Source organism: Argiope bruennichi, chromosome X2, assembly GCF_947563725.1.
Source record: "Argiope bruennichi chromosome X2, qqArgBrue1.1, whole genome shotgun sequence".
NCBI classification, from domain to species: domain Eukaryota; kingdom Metazoa; phylum Arthropoda; class Arachnida; order Araneae; family Araneidae; genus Argiope; species Argiope bruennichi.
Window position 1 is genome coordinate 54856685 of NC_079163.1, and position 14786 is coordinate 54871470.

Sequence of the window (14786 nt, forward strand, 5' to 3'; positions counted from 1 at the left end):
AATGACATATCTCATATTTTATCGATTTGCAATTAAAAGATTAAATATTTTTAGGAAATTAGCTATAAAACAACGTTCCACAACAAAAATAAGCAAATCAATTCACAATAATAATAGTGCAACAATCGACAGTAGATAGTGGTGTAACAAGGATAAGCATCAATTAAAGATGTTTTTCCCTCCTAGCCATTATCAATAATAGCTTAGAAAGGATAAATGGTGCCAGGAGCTTGTTATTATTTTTTCATCACCTCATCATATCAGACTAAAAAGTGGAATAAACACAATAACGTTTCAACTACATGGTAACCCTAAGAACAGCGCATGGAACATTTATAACTCCCTTGCCTTCTAGTCGGTAGAACTCTGGTAGTAGAATTATTTTTCCTCACTAAAAAGACTCACCCCTATATCTGATGTATTCAGGAGCCTTAGAGCAGTATGAAGGAGATGCAGGACTATATGAAGGAGATGCTGAACAGAGAACAGCTGTTTGACCAAACACAGCAGGGGCAGCTGTTTTTGAAAATTTTGATGATGGTACATCTGCAAATCGTTCTGCTGCATAATCAACTGCATCTGGAAAAGAATTCGTCAATAATTGAGTATCTTTTTAAATAATTTTCTTTGGAGAAAATATATAAATATTAGCATAATGTTAATAAAACAGTCGACATAATTATCATGCAAAAAATTAATCCTAAAAATAGGGAAACTAATCAATAAATATTTAAAAGAATTATTTATAAAAGTCCATTGGGTAGTTAGGTTCACTAAAAGAAAAGAATGGTGAATATATGATTTAGTATAGAAAAGTAAACTATTACCATCATTTAATGAAAAGCCACAAGGTTCACCAAACTCCAATTCATCAGCATCTATTTATATATTTAAAAATCAGCCATGAATCATATTTACATACGAAATGAAAAAAAATTAAAAGGCAGTTTAACAGATAAAAGAAAGCAACATTACATGAATTTGCGTTTAAAGTTCTTTCTCATACATACAAATTTCCATTCATAAGGGAGGTGGGAGAGGGTGGATAATGCTTATACAAATTAATTTTGTTAGTTAAAGTAATATCAATAATTTTAAGATAAATATTGAAGGCAATTTTCAGTTAAGATCTCATAAAACATGAACAATTCTAAAATAATAGCATATTTTTCTTTTGACAATACATTCAATGCAAATTAACATATTTCATTTTTAAAATTAATATTTTGTACAAGAAACATATGTAAGAGCAAGCCTTTTGATATATTTTGTTAAATTAATTTATTTAATTGTTAAATTGGTAATTTATTTATTTCTTAAATTACTAATTTATTTATTTGTTAAATTACTAATTGATTTATTTGTTAAATTAATTTATTTAATTTAATTAAACACACATATACAGCTTCCATACAACATGTGCTACTCAATGACAACATTTCAGCAGACATCAACTTACATGTATCTGAAACTGACTCCCTTGACCTTGACCTAGACATGGAACGAGCACATAGATATCTATGCCTCGTGCGACGGTACATAAGTTTCTTCTTCTTCTTTTTCTTAGCAAAGATTTCTTTCTTTTCAAGAACTGGAGCTATAAACAATATGATAACATTTTAATAATCTAATAAATATGAAAATATAAAAGGATAAATCATTATTATATTTTGCAACAAATATTTAAGAAAGATTTGTAATACTTATATATGTTAGGACTACTTAATAATTTGCATAAAAGTTTATCTCAAATGAAATTTTTTTTAAATTTTACTATGAGAGAACAAAACGGATATAGTAAATATGAGGTTAAACTAACTTTTGCACAAGAATTCTGATACCACCAGAGCATGATGACTGTAAAATTATTATATACAAAACACTGGAAAATTTCAGCAATAGTTATGCATCAAAAATAATGACCACAGTTATAAAGAAATTTCAAAGACAAATCAATTACCTGGATGTGTAGAATGCTCAAAAATTACGAATGCAAGAAAAATACAATTTATACAAAACAGAAATTTCGCTTATACTTTGACATTGATAAGTATAAATATATATTAGAAATTAAAAACATTATTTTCAAAACGGTCACAATAATTTCCAAGAAAAGTATCTCAAGATTCTTTAATTATTATACAAAATAATGAATGTTGCCTAAAAATAATTTTATTTGCTAAAACCAGTGTAAGGGAATTAATTGGAAAAAAAAAGTAAGGCACGAGGTTTCATTTCAAATTAGTAAAAATCTTTTAAATATAATGCATTTAAAATACAAACCGAGGGAAATATTATAAAAATGATCTGCTTTCATTAACTTATTACGAATACAAAAAGTTCCGCATTTTCTTTTAAGTCTGCATAGGAAATAAACTATATGATTGTGAAACATAAAAAAAATTGCTACTATCTCAAAATAAACTATTTTTTAAAAAATGCTTTAATTCTATCTAGCACACAAAGTCTTTTTCTATAACAGAAATGAATGAATTATTAAAGCAAAAGTAGATTTATTCAATTAAAACATTTACAACAATGATTGGGTTGTTAAAATCCCATTTAATAATGACACACCAAAAAGGTAAACAAAATAAATGTCTTACGCTTTGGCAGAAACTTGTTTACAGTGCTTGTTAATGCATTGTTTTCATTTGTTAAGCTTTCTAAATAAGATGAGTAAAATTTCCTTTTCCTAGAAGGAATAGCAGTTCCAGATTTCAGATTACAAATGCTGTAATGAAACATATCTGTTCAATTAATTATATATAAAACTTGTTTAAATTTACCAGACAAATGTTATACATTTTGGTAAAAATTTTATTTATTTTGCCTGTATAAATTTTAACAACAGAAACACTGCTGAATTCCTTAAATAATAATAATAATTAAAAAAAATTACTTTACATGCATAAAATTAACCCAACAAAGGAACTAAGACAACATATTTCTAAAACAGCATCCTCATTAATTGCTTACGTTAATTTACATTTAGTATAATAAATTTAATGACACACTTATGCAATCAAGAATCAGTTTCTGATTTTTTTAAATCCATTGGAAAAGATATGAAAATAAAAGTAAATTATTAAAAAATAATTACAATTCAATAAAACAATTTCAATTATGTTGATAAGATTAGCATTTTAAAACAACCATCTCATGCATTTACTCACAGCATATCTAGTGGTAATAACTCTCCTTTCTGAACTCTTTAACTCCTCTAACTCTCCTTTATGAAATTTTAAAGCATAAGAAGAAAAATACAACATAGTTGAAAGATATACAAGAAAAGGTTAAATATATATGAAGTGTGGATATACATAAATGTATGCTGGTGCTAAGATAACCAAATTTGGCATATATATAATTTGCAAGGTGAGAATTTATTTTTTTAAATTTCGGCAAGAATTAATAAAAAATTAAGTGAAAGTTTGGCATTTTCCTATGAAAAGCTTTGAAAATATTACTGTAAAAAAGGGACTTCTATAAATTCTTAAAATTCAAATATAAATAATTTCGATGAAATTAATTCTGTTATAAAGTTTTTTCCTTAATTTTAATAACTTTTAAAAGTATTTAGAAGCTATACCTTTGACTGTTGTAATGAAATTCAAATTGTTTTTTCTGCTGCTACAAATATTTTATCCCGAGTCTTTCTTCAATTGTTGATAACCAAGGTATGAAGATTTGACTTATTTTTTTATATATTGACTCAGTTTCTTTCAGCATTCAATAAAATTTTTGAAATTTTTAAAAACTTAATTTTATAGCAATAATAAATCAAAACTTCAGAAGTAAGCAATGATGACATTTTTTTTTTTTTTAGAGATTGTCTATTTTTTTAAAAACAATGTTGCTTGTTCTAGTGCTATAACAGGATACATAAAAATACATTATTGCTATTTTAGATTGAAATTTATTATTGCTGTATTAGGTTGAATTCTTTTTTATTGCATCACTTTAATTCACTTAATGACTTAAATTCTTTGAAATATTACATAAATAATAAAATATATTCAATAATAGACACAAAACTTCAATGTTAAATGAGTCCATTAATTATCATATCTTTTTATGCTTCATTCAGTAAGAAGTTACTGGATTAGTTGATGTTTAATCTGTTTCCATTCAGCTTTAAATCTTAAGATATTTTACCTGTTAAAGGTAGCTCCGTCCAGTAATAAATTTCCTGACTCAGGTTCCAAGAGGAATTTATTTTTTGTAGATGTTAGAGGTGTTTCTTTCAATAAAGTACTTTCAAATGATGTGTTAGCCATCATGATGACACTGAAATACAATAATAAATAGAAGAATCAGAATTTTAAAATATTAAAAATTATAATAAGAAATTCAGCTATAATTAGTTTATAAATTATATGAAACAAATTCTTGATGGAAAGCAAAATTTTTAGATTTCAATTTTAAAAAGATGAAAAAATTTGAAAAATTACCAGGCACATAAAGAAGTGTTACCATAATGGGATATCTTAAAACATGTTAACTCTTTTCTATTTGCAAGTGAAATAGGGGGGGGGGGCTATATATAAATGCACCTTAAAGTAAGGCTTTTTATTTTTAATTAAGAGTTTTTCAAGCTTCTTTAATCTATTCAAAAATAATTAAGAAAACAATTTTCACTGAAAAGATTCCATTAATTTAATTAAATTCCTAGCTTAAATAAATTTTCATAAGTTCATTAAATAAATTTTATTTCATTTTCCTTCTTTATATTTTCTAACTTTAGGATAACAAACTTTTTCGTAAAAAAGACTTTCAAAAATTTTTTACATACTGAAAAGAGATTTCAAGAGTAAATGTTCAAGAAGCCTAGATACAGATAAATAGAGAAAAATGAATAATAGAATAACAAAGAAAGTAAATGCCATTAAAATTTAAACTATTATTATTATTATAAAAGTTTATTAAAGTTTAATATTAGAGTATTATTATTAAAGTTTTTTAACTATTATTATTAAAGTTTAAAGAGAGAGAAAAGTTTCATACCTTTTGCATGCTGAAATGGCTCTTGTTAATAACCAAAGAACATATGTTTAGTAAGTTTACTAGTAAATAACAGTTTCAAAAATCTTACAAAGAGGATAGAAATAACTAAGTTTTTATGCTAAAAACAAGAGTGGATTAAGCCTCCAGGATGTTCTAAGACATTGCAAGTTTCAAGGTCCCAACTTTCAAAGATATTTTTTTTTTTTTTTTTTTTTTTTGTTTATTTTAAATATATATTGATATAAGTAGTTTTATACAACAAAGTTTGACAAACTGGAACTGCAAATTAATTTCAAAAGAGTTGGTTTCATCACTTTGTGAATAAGAAAATTTAAATTTAAATGTGATTTTTAAAAAAAATACAAAATCGATTGGATATTTATTTAAAAATAAAGAATCACATTTTTTTAGAATTAGAAAAAAAATAATATAAAACTTACAGAGAGTAATTAATTCAGAATGTTACTAGAATAATGTTCTAAAATTTAAGTAATATTTGATTTAAATTTGTGTAAGTTTAACTATATGGCCTTTATCATTAAATAACAGCAAAAAAAAAAAATTTTCTTTTAATTCAAAACATCATAAAAAGTCTCAAGGGTTAGATGTTCCTTAAGTCTTTTGAGCCTTTAGACAATTAATTACCTACTTTAACTATTTAAAAATCCAGCTCTGACCAAGAAAAGACTTAAATCTGTCCTTTGTAATTAAAACATTAAAGGATGAAAATGCAGCAATTTCTATCAATGTAAATACTATCACAAAAGATCACTTTATAAATAAATCTAGATTTAAATTTATACTCATTTATTTACTTCAATATTTATACAAGAAAAATCAGTGATTTTTTAGACAGAATTAAACAAATTTTGTAATGAAAAAAGCACTGTGCATTACTAAAAAAGTAGTACAATACATCAGTATAACCACTCTTCATCTTCAATTAAAAAAGTATAATTCAGTTACAACTGAAAATAATAAATTCACATACATGAAAGCAAATTTCAAAAAATCCTGTCATACTACATACTATTACTAAACTATTGTTCTAGATCAGATAACTGATTTATATGAGAAATATAAATTTTTTCTTCAAGTTACATTTTCAAACCAAGAAAATTTTCTCAGTCATATTGAAAGAATCCAAAAGAATGAGATCCTGTAGTAATTTTTATGATTTGTAATTAGAGATTTTAGTTCTTGATTTATCTGCAGTGTTTGAAATTCCCTATTTATTAAAAATAATTTTAAAATAAAACTTTTTTTTTTAATTTTAAAATTTTGGATTGCACTGATGCAACACATTAATGAAATCTTACTCTATTTCTTTATAAAAAATAAATAAAATTTAATAAATAAATTGATAATAAAGTGATAAGTTTGTTTGAAACAAAGCCTTTAAACGTGATAACATTGATATAAGTAATTTTAATATATTATAAATAAATCAATATTTATTCAGAAATAACAAATTTTCAAAATGATATAGGCACTTTCATCCATCAGTAATAAAATAATACAAAAAGTTAACATATAGTTAACAATACAATGCAGGTATATAAATAATCTTCAAATATAAAATTTGAAATAATAAAGGACTTAAAGCACACTTAAAATGAGGAGAAAAAAAGACTTTCATTATAGTAATACAGATGACAATGGTAATTGCTGCAAGGTCTGATTCTAAAGAATTAAATATAAAATCTTTCACAAACTATCAAAAATTTATTCAGCTGGAATATGTTCTCATAAATCAATAATAATGTCATTTTTAAAAATATAGACAACTGATATGCAGAGAAATCTAAACTAAAAAAATTAACTAATAAAGAATAAACATTATTAAATAAACTTTAGAAAGTCTTGGTATTCTTTTAAATGACTTAATATTTTTTACTATTTTACCATTTAAAAATTTATTACATGGATAGCTATTGAGGAGTTCTCTTAAGAGTATTTTATTAAAACTCTAAGACACAAACATAAATAAAAGCTGACTTAAGCAGTATGATAGTTTATAATATTGTTGCAAACACTGAATATCATAAAAACATTAAGCAGAAAACTTCAGCAACAAAGAGCCTTGAAAATATATAAATGCTGCATATATATAAAAATCACTATTTAAAAATGAGTAAGAGAATTTTCACAAATAAGTATGAAATATCAAGGCAATGCCTCAATTTCTTATTCCTGTATTTCTTTGTGAAAAAAATGCTGGAATGAAGATTTTATATATCTTCCTGAAATTAAAAATTCCTTAAATGAATAGATCAATGAAATAGTTGAAGATTGGACAACTACTCATTTTTAAATTAGTGAAAATGTAATTTTAAATGACAACTTAATATTAATAAACATTGCTGTCATTTAAAATATTTAATGAAATGGACAGGCATTTTGCAACTATGAACAACAATTTATAAAATAATTACAAACAGAAAATATTACATATGTTTTGTTTACAAAATAACAATTCTTCGGTTTAAACCGAGCAGTATAAACACTACAATTAACATTTTGACACACAGCAGCATATTTGAAATTTTATGGGGGGGGGGATTTAAACATTAAATTTAAAAACATTATTTTATTTCAATTTATTTATTCAACGGATTTGTTCTTCTATATTTAAAAAACGCGAAAAAGATAAAAACAGAATTTTAAAAAATTCACCTGACCTTATAAATGTTGATAAGATGTTTCTGAAACAGTTTTAGAATAAAAATTCGATGCAATTTTTTCGTAAATATAATCTTTTAATGGCAATTTATTTGCAGATTTTATACAAAATAGCTACTAACAATAATTTAAAGATTAATTTAATTACTGACCTATAAAACTTCTTCCTTTTTTCGTCTAATTAAAGAATCAAAACACACCGGCAAGGTGTTTCGTCTTGCATCACTCGGATGTAATCGAAAACAAACAATCGGAAGCACCGCCCATGCTTGATGATAAAGCTACAAGATATACCCCAAAGGTCAATAAAAATATGCTTCTTTTTGTTGCTCTTTTATAATTACAATAAAATAATAGTCATTTTTTTTTTTTTTTAATATCATAGCACTGAATTTCCCCCAAGAAATTTTAGATACCCAAATAAAATAGACACAAAGATATCACAATATACAAACTTCGTTATGAAAAAGTCATCGTTACAAGAAAACAAACTGAAGTCAATTATTTGTCTACAGAACCTGCGCGTTGTTGTTCCTCCTTCTTTATTTGGCTTCTGGCAGATTTTAAAATTTTTTGTGATATTCGAGTTTTGATTTTTGTGAACCCGGCACAAGCTAAGAATCCGTTCAGGAGCATACGCCGGAAAACACACCTCATTCCTTCCTTCCTTCCTTCTTTATTTTTCGAATAAGAATTATAAGCTTTGAACATTAAAAAAATGTATTTTTTATTTCCTATACTAAGTATTCATGTTATAATTTTACATTGAAATTATTTAATTTTAATATACTTTGAAATCAATATAAATTTCAAATAATCATTCTTTAACATTTTCATTTTATTTATGTTGTGATGCGTTATGCCCATGGCATTAAAGTTTGAATAAAAATAAAATATTGAATAAAAACTTCAAAATATGCCTTGCTTCACATTTTATCATTTCATGACTTCAATATATATATAAAATAATAACAAATTTTAAATATAAAAAAAATATAGATTATTGTGAGGTGATCCTGCTTTACCTGCTCCATTCGTCCCATTATTTTGTTTTCAAAAATTAATTTCCAAAAGAAAACAGGCATAGTCTTATTTATTTATTGCCATATACTCATAATTTCAAATAAATAAATACTGTTATTTATCTTCAGTATACTATTCAGTTGATCATGATTTTGGCTCATGTAACATTGACAAACGGCAATATCATGGATAAGAATTTGCTATCTTTCGAAACTGCGTTACCTGTCGTAATTGAGGTAATTTTCTTTATCCTTATTTATTCTCTTTCGAAATACTGAAAGAGACATTCCCATTTCTAATCACAAAGTATTTCTGGAGACGGAACAAGGAATAAAATATTAATGCTTATTGTGCTCACTAGATGGCTGCACTATTATAAAATGCTCCTACTGTAATTCGAAAATGATGCTTTATTCTGCTTCCTATATCGTAGACTTTTTTTTAAAAAAAAAGATAATAACATTTCCGCATTTTTTTTAGCAGTAGGAAAAAGACAGAGATTTTCAAATTAAAATAGAATTATTCTGATATAACTGTTTAAATTTGATTAATTGTATGAGTTTGTCTCCTTAATTAATAATCGATTGCTAATCAATAATAATTCAATCGGTTATTATTTAAATTTTACTTATTCAAATAAACTCAGTGCATTGATTGAAATGTACTATTATTTCAAGGTTATGGATGAAACAAGCAAACGAAAAATTTTCAAAAGAGGAAATTTTGAATTTCGCCTTTTTTTATTCTCAAAAATTAAATTGATATTATATTTTGGCTTTAATTTCTCAATTCAATTAATGCAAGTGTAACAATGCAAAATGTAGCAAATGTGTAATAACCCATTAAGTTACAGTGGCGATCAATCATATTATTTATCTTAAAAATGCTCTGATTCAACGCAGTTCCAGTTCAAATAATTACTTCATCACAACTCCTATATTTTCATAAAAACTAAACTTTATTTATTAATTTAACGGATGGTTTAAAAATGTAAATTGGTTCGTTACTATGAACACACTATTTTATTATACTTACTAACTTAGTTCTTAAATCGGAAGTGTGCCTATCTCAATTGTGTGAAAATATATATATTATTATTAGTCCAGTTTATTAGAGTTTTTAAAAAATATGGAAATATGATAAAAGATTTGTTGTAAAAATCTCAAAGAGTAAATGAGAAAATAATAATAAATGTATTTACTTCCTAACAAAGATAGTGACAACCTTGTGTTTGAAAGTATTGTGTTTACGCGGGAGGGGGGGGGGGGTACTTTTATGTCATATTCTATACAATCTTAATACATTCAATAATTTGAAATAAATAAATAAGAAGATTATTGTGCTTCTTTTCAAGTTTGCTCTTAATTTTTTGAGAATTTCTTTACAAATTATGGCTTTTAATCGATGGTAATACTTCAAAAATTTCAAACTAAGTATCAGGTTTATATATCGAGGAAAAAAAACATTTTAGTCTCACATCTTCGATATCATCAGTGAAATTTCAAAGGAATAATTTATCTTTACGTTTATATCGAAAAATTTATAAAGAGAGCTGTCAAAAACAGACTTTTCGGAACCACTCATTATGGGCGACTGATTCAAATGACTTTCAAGTAATCAAATTGATAGTTTTAAAAATGAAGAACATCTCATCCCTGGATTGACACTATTGTAGTAAAAATAACAATTTAAATATATATTGAGTTAAAGCCCAGTAAGACAGCTTGAAATAAGAGAAATAAATGTCATGGAAGTCGCTACTGCGTGATCTATCATAGCTGCAAGAACTACAATCAGATTTTTTCAGTTTCAATCCAATAAGGTGTCAATACAAGTTTGTTTACTGTGGATTAGAGGAAGTAATATTGAGTAGGAACCAGCTCGCAATGTTGGGATTTGTAGCCGAATAACAAAATCACTAGACACAAGTGTACACGCTGGTCCGGAAGTTGTTATCTGGCTTATAAGTTTCACCACAGATTCAACTCAAACATTTACTTTTTTTTTTCTTTGTGATAGTATTCTCAGGGAAAAAATCTATACTGTAAATAGCGAGAAACAAATTGAAAAGTATCAACATTGGAAGCCGGTTTTACTATAGGTGACATTAGGCAGTCGGTCACTGGCGCCATAACAATGGGGTATTTGCTCACTAAACGAAAATTTCGTTTCATCGACGGACATACGTCTCTTATAATAAATTTTAATACCAACATGTTTTGTAACAAAAATGAACTAATCCCATCCTGCCTGAGCATCTGGAATGATCCAAATGATTGACGTTGCGATCGTAGCAGGTGGAACTGTGGTTGGTGTTCCAAAGGTCAGGACTGAAACAGTCGTATTCACAGCCGCTGTCCAACCCAACCTATGAGAAGTATGTCTAGTAATCGAAGTGAAGATAACTTGATCCCACAAACCAGGGATAACTTGAAGTTCAAACCAGGGAAGCAAGAACCTGCTTACTTATACAACAGATTTTTTATACACGTTTTGGTGGTGAGATAGATACATCACAATCACAAGGAAGTTGTTCTCTCCAAAGTAGCATCCGATGAAATCTAAAAACAGTCGCCGCGATAGCACAGAATCAGGTTCTAAAGTTGAATTCGAAGGGCCATTACCGGCCTTGGCGCTACCTCTTTAATAGGCGTACGTCCCGTAATTAGAGTGGAAGTAACCATACTTCAACCCGCCCGAAGGCACACGGAAATGTTAAATGATCGGAACGCCGCGATAATATGGTTCATTCCTAAGGGCCACCATGATCACAATACAAACCCTTCCGCAGAAGCATGTCCCGTTGTCGTTAAGGGGTATCTAACCCCTCATCTTTTCTGTACCCATCAACCCTGTTACAGGGAGCTTCTCATTACCATATCTGAGGTGCCCGCAGCAGGGATTTAGAATTTGAGTAACTCGACTCCTCAATTCTGCTTTTCCCACAGAGGGAGTCTTATTATACAGCAGTCTCTCATTCGTGTACTGGGGAAGCATACCTTGTGGGGGTTAAATATAAAGTATAAATTAATAATGTTTGAAATGCAAGCAATTTAATAACTGATTTTTTAAAAACTTTTTTGGCTAATTAACATATTTCGTTAACTATAAACAAAAATTATGCCAAATGGGTATATTTGGTTATGTAATTGTAAGGAGTAAATAAAATATCTAAATTGGTCAGTAGTTCATACAATTTTGATTAATTAAGGGCGCTAGATATCTTTGCAACGGCCTTGGTAACAGATATGTAATAGATATAAGTGCACAAATAATCTCATATTGAAGTTTAATTTACTTATATCTTGTCTTAAAAAACATGCAGGTTATTTCGGGACAGACCTCATAATTTTGGGTAGTGGTCAGATGATCAGGATGACCCTTAAACCAAGCGCCATCCTCACCAAATTTCCAAGCCATATCAGCAGGCTCACATCTAAAGGCACTTTGTCTAACGTTGTACAGACATCAACAACAACAAAAAAAAAGTGGGACAGCTCTGTGACTTTGTTATTTATTATCGCATCTTCGCATAATTAATTGGTGTCAATAAAAATTACTCGAGGAAATAATTTTATTTAGGTCGATTAACTGATTAATCAAGTTAATCAAAGTAATCTATTAATTAATATTTAGCCTTTTCCCCATTAAAAAATCCGGTGATGGTTTTTTTTTTTTTCACATTATTCTATATGTGCATTAAATTTCATTCCAAAATTCGCAGAAGTCCTTACGGTATAGTTAAATTTTTGTTTAAAATTCTGCCTGTAATGTGCAAACCCATTAAAGATAATATTTTAAGTAAATCTCAACTTGTTAAACTCAAAAAAAAAAAAAAAAAAAAAAAAAAAAGGAATTTTTTTAAGCTTCGACATTTCCATTTAATTAAACCTCATTCAGAGTGATCTTTAACATGAACATTCATTTCCAAATTCCAACTAAAATATGATTTTTTTTTGTTGGAAATTTAACCATTTCCTTATTTTAAAAATATTTTAGAATCAATCTTTAATGTCGATTCAACCCTAAAAACATTTCAGAAACACCAAGAAATTTTTATTGTGAATGACATACATTGATTCCAATGTTTTTAAATAAAATGTAACCTCATTGGTAAGAAACTAATGCGAGTAATGGCATTTTAAACCATTTAGGCTTTGTTTTAAAGGTGAAATTCTATTTTCAGTTCGAAGGGATTGTTAATCGGATATTGAGTGCATTGAGAAGTACTTCTTTTATGAATTATAAAGATATTAGACACTTGATTTCAAATAGATTTTGCCAATATTTTAATTAGATCAACATAATAAGTAAATGTCAAGATTCTAACATTATTTTCCGGAAGAAGACTTAATTGATGCCTTACGATTGATAGAAGCATTTCATTTATCAATAATATTAATTATTATTTTAATACTGAGAAGTACTTCATTTATTAACAATAAAGATATCAGACATTGATTTCAAACAGATTTCTCCAATATTTTAATCAGATCAATAGAATAAGTAAATGTTAAGAATCTAAGATTAATTTCCGGAAGAAATTTCAATTGACGTTATGCGGTTGAAACAAGTACTTCTTTTATTAAAAATAGTTATTATTATTTTAATTATTAATATTAATTATTATTTAAATACTGAGAAACACTTCTTTTATTAACAATGAAGATATCAGACCTTTGATTTCAAATATATTTTTCCAATATTTTAATCTGATCAGTAGAATGAGCAATTGTTAAGATTCTAAGAGTAATTTCCGGAAGAGAATTCAATTGATGTCATGTGGTTGAAAGAACTATATACGGGCTATATTTACAATGATGAAGCATATCACTGGAATTAACATTCTTTATTTTTCTAGATTTATTTATTTATCTGTTTCAACTTTCTCATACAAAAAAAAAAAGCATTGTAATAGTTAAATAATTTGACCTCGAAAATTTACTGAAACTTCATGCTTTTAACCTCTCTAAATTTAAAACACTTTTTTTTTTTTTTTTTTTTTTTTTTTTTTAGAATTATGTCTACCTAAACTAAAAAATGGAATGAATTCGAGCCATGAAATTTCGTATTTTGATCTTTACACCAAAAATGTAATACTGAATCAAGTTTTAAGCAAAATCTGTGTAAGGGAAGTCATTATGTCTGTCTATCCAACCATGTTAACATGAACATGGCCGCTGAAAAAAAGGTTAGATGGATTAAATTTGATAAAGAGTTTATCTTAATACTTAAAAACATATGTCAAATTTTTGGACAACTCTATTAAATGGTTGAAAGAACTATATCAAATGTTGCCTGTCAGCCTGAGTGTTCATATATAAACGCTTAGCAACACGCTATATATATGAAATTTGGTATGTAGTTTTGAAACTAAAACTATAGTCCTGTATCGAACTTTCGATTTAATCAGTTTATGTCCAAAAGAACGTACTATATTTCTTTTTTTCTTACTATCAAGTACCTAAAACATCATTTGCTTTCCCCCCACCCCTATTTCAAGTAACAGTAATCAGTTGCAGTCCAGACACAATATTGCATGTAAATATCAGGGCAATCACAAATTTAAAAAAAGTGATCGTTAATTTGAGCTTTACGATACTGAAGCTTTCTATTAGGATGCAACTACAAATATCAAAACTGTTGCTTGATAATGCACACAATTAGCAGAGCTGTATCACATATGAGCTATGATATCACCGATTTTTTAAATACACTTTTGGGTAAACTTTATTAAGTTTTATCTTTTTTCAAAATTTATTTTAGTTATCTTCGGGCAATAATATTATATGAACAAAGCAAGAGACTTACTATCTAGCTTGAATGAAATTGACATTGATGATGTTATTGCTCATCAGGCTTTACCGAATTAACTTGAACACATAAAAGGCAATTACTGCAGAGGCATAGAATAAAAGATACAATGAGAATATATGGTTCAATGAGACTCAGGCGAGGCATAAAATGAAATACATTTGAACGAAATCCACATTCTCGTCACATGAGAGAAAAATTATCATAAAACTAGTTAGCTTGTAGCGCTTTTGATAGACATCATCACATCTAGTATCAGA

At 27.1% G+C, this 14786-nt stretch overlaps 1 protein-coding gene across 1 annotated transcript in view; it reads right to left on the minus strand.

Annotated features, from left to right (window-relative positions):
- The window catches only part of LOC129961002 (telomerase protein component 1-like), a 148024-nt gene extending 139774 nt beyond the window's left edge, over positions 1 to 8250 (minus strand). The window contains exons 1-6 of the mRNA XM_056074793.1: positions 8145 to 8250; positions 4159 to 4290; positions 2607 to 2734; positions 1460 to 1597; positions 828 to 878; positions 406 to 579 (exon numbers count right to left, since the gene is read on the minus strand). Of these exons, the coding sequence (XP_055930768.1) occupies positions 406 to 579; positions 828 to 878; positions 1460 to 1597; positions 2607 to 2734; positions 4159 to 4283 (616 nt within the window). The 5' untranslated portion in view covers positions 4284 to 4290; positions 8145 to 8250. The remainder of the gene's footprint in view (positions 1 to 405; positions 580 to 827; positions 879 to 1459; positions 1598 to 2606; positions 2735 to 4158; positions 4291 to 8144) is intronic.
- Positions 8251 to 14786: the final 6536 nt, after the last annotated feature.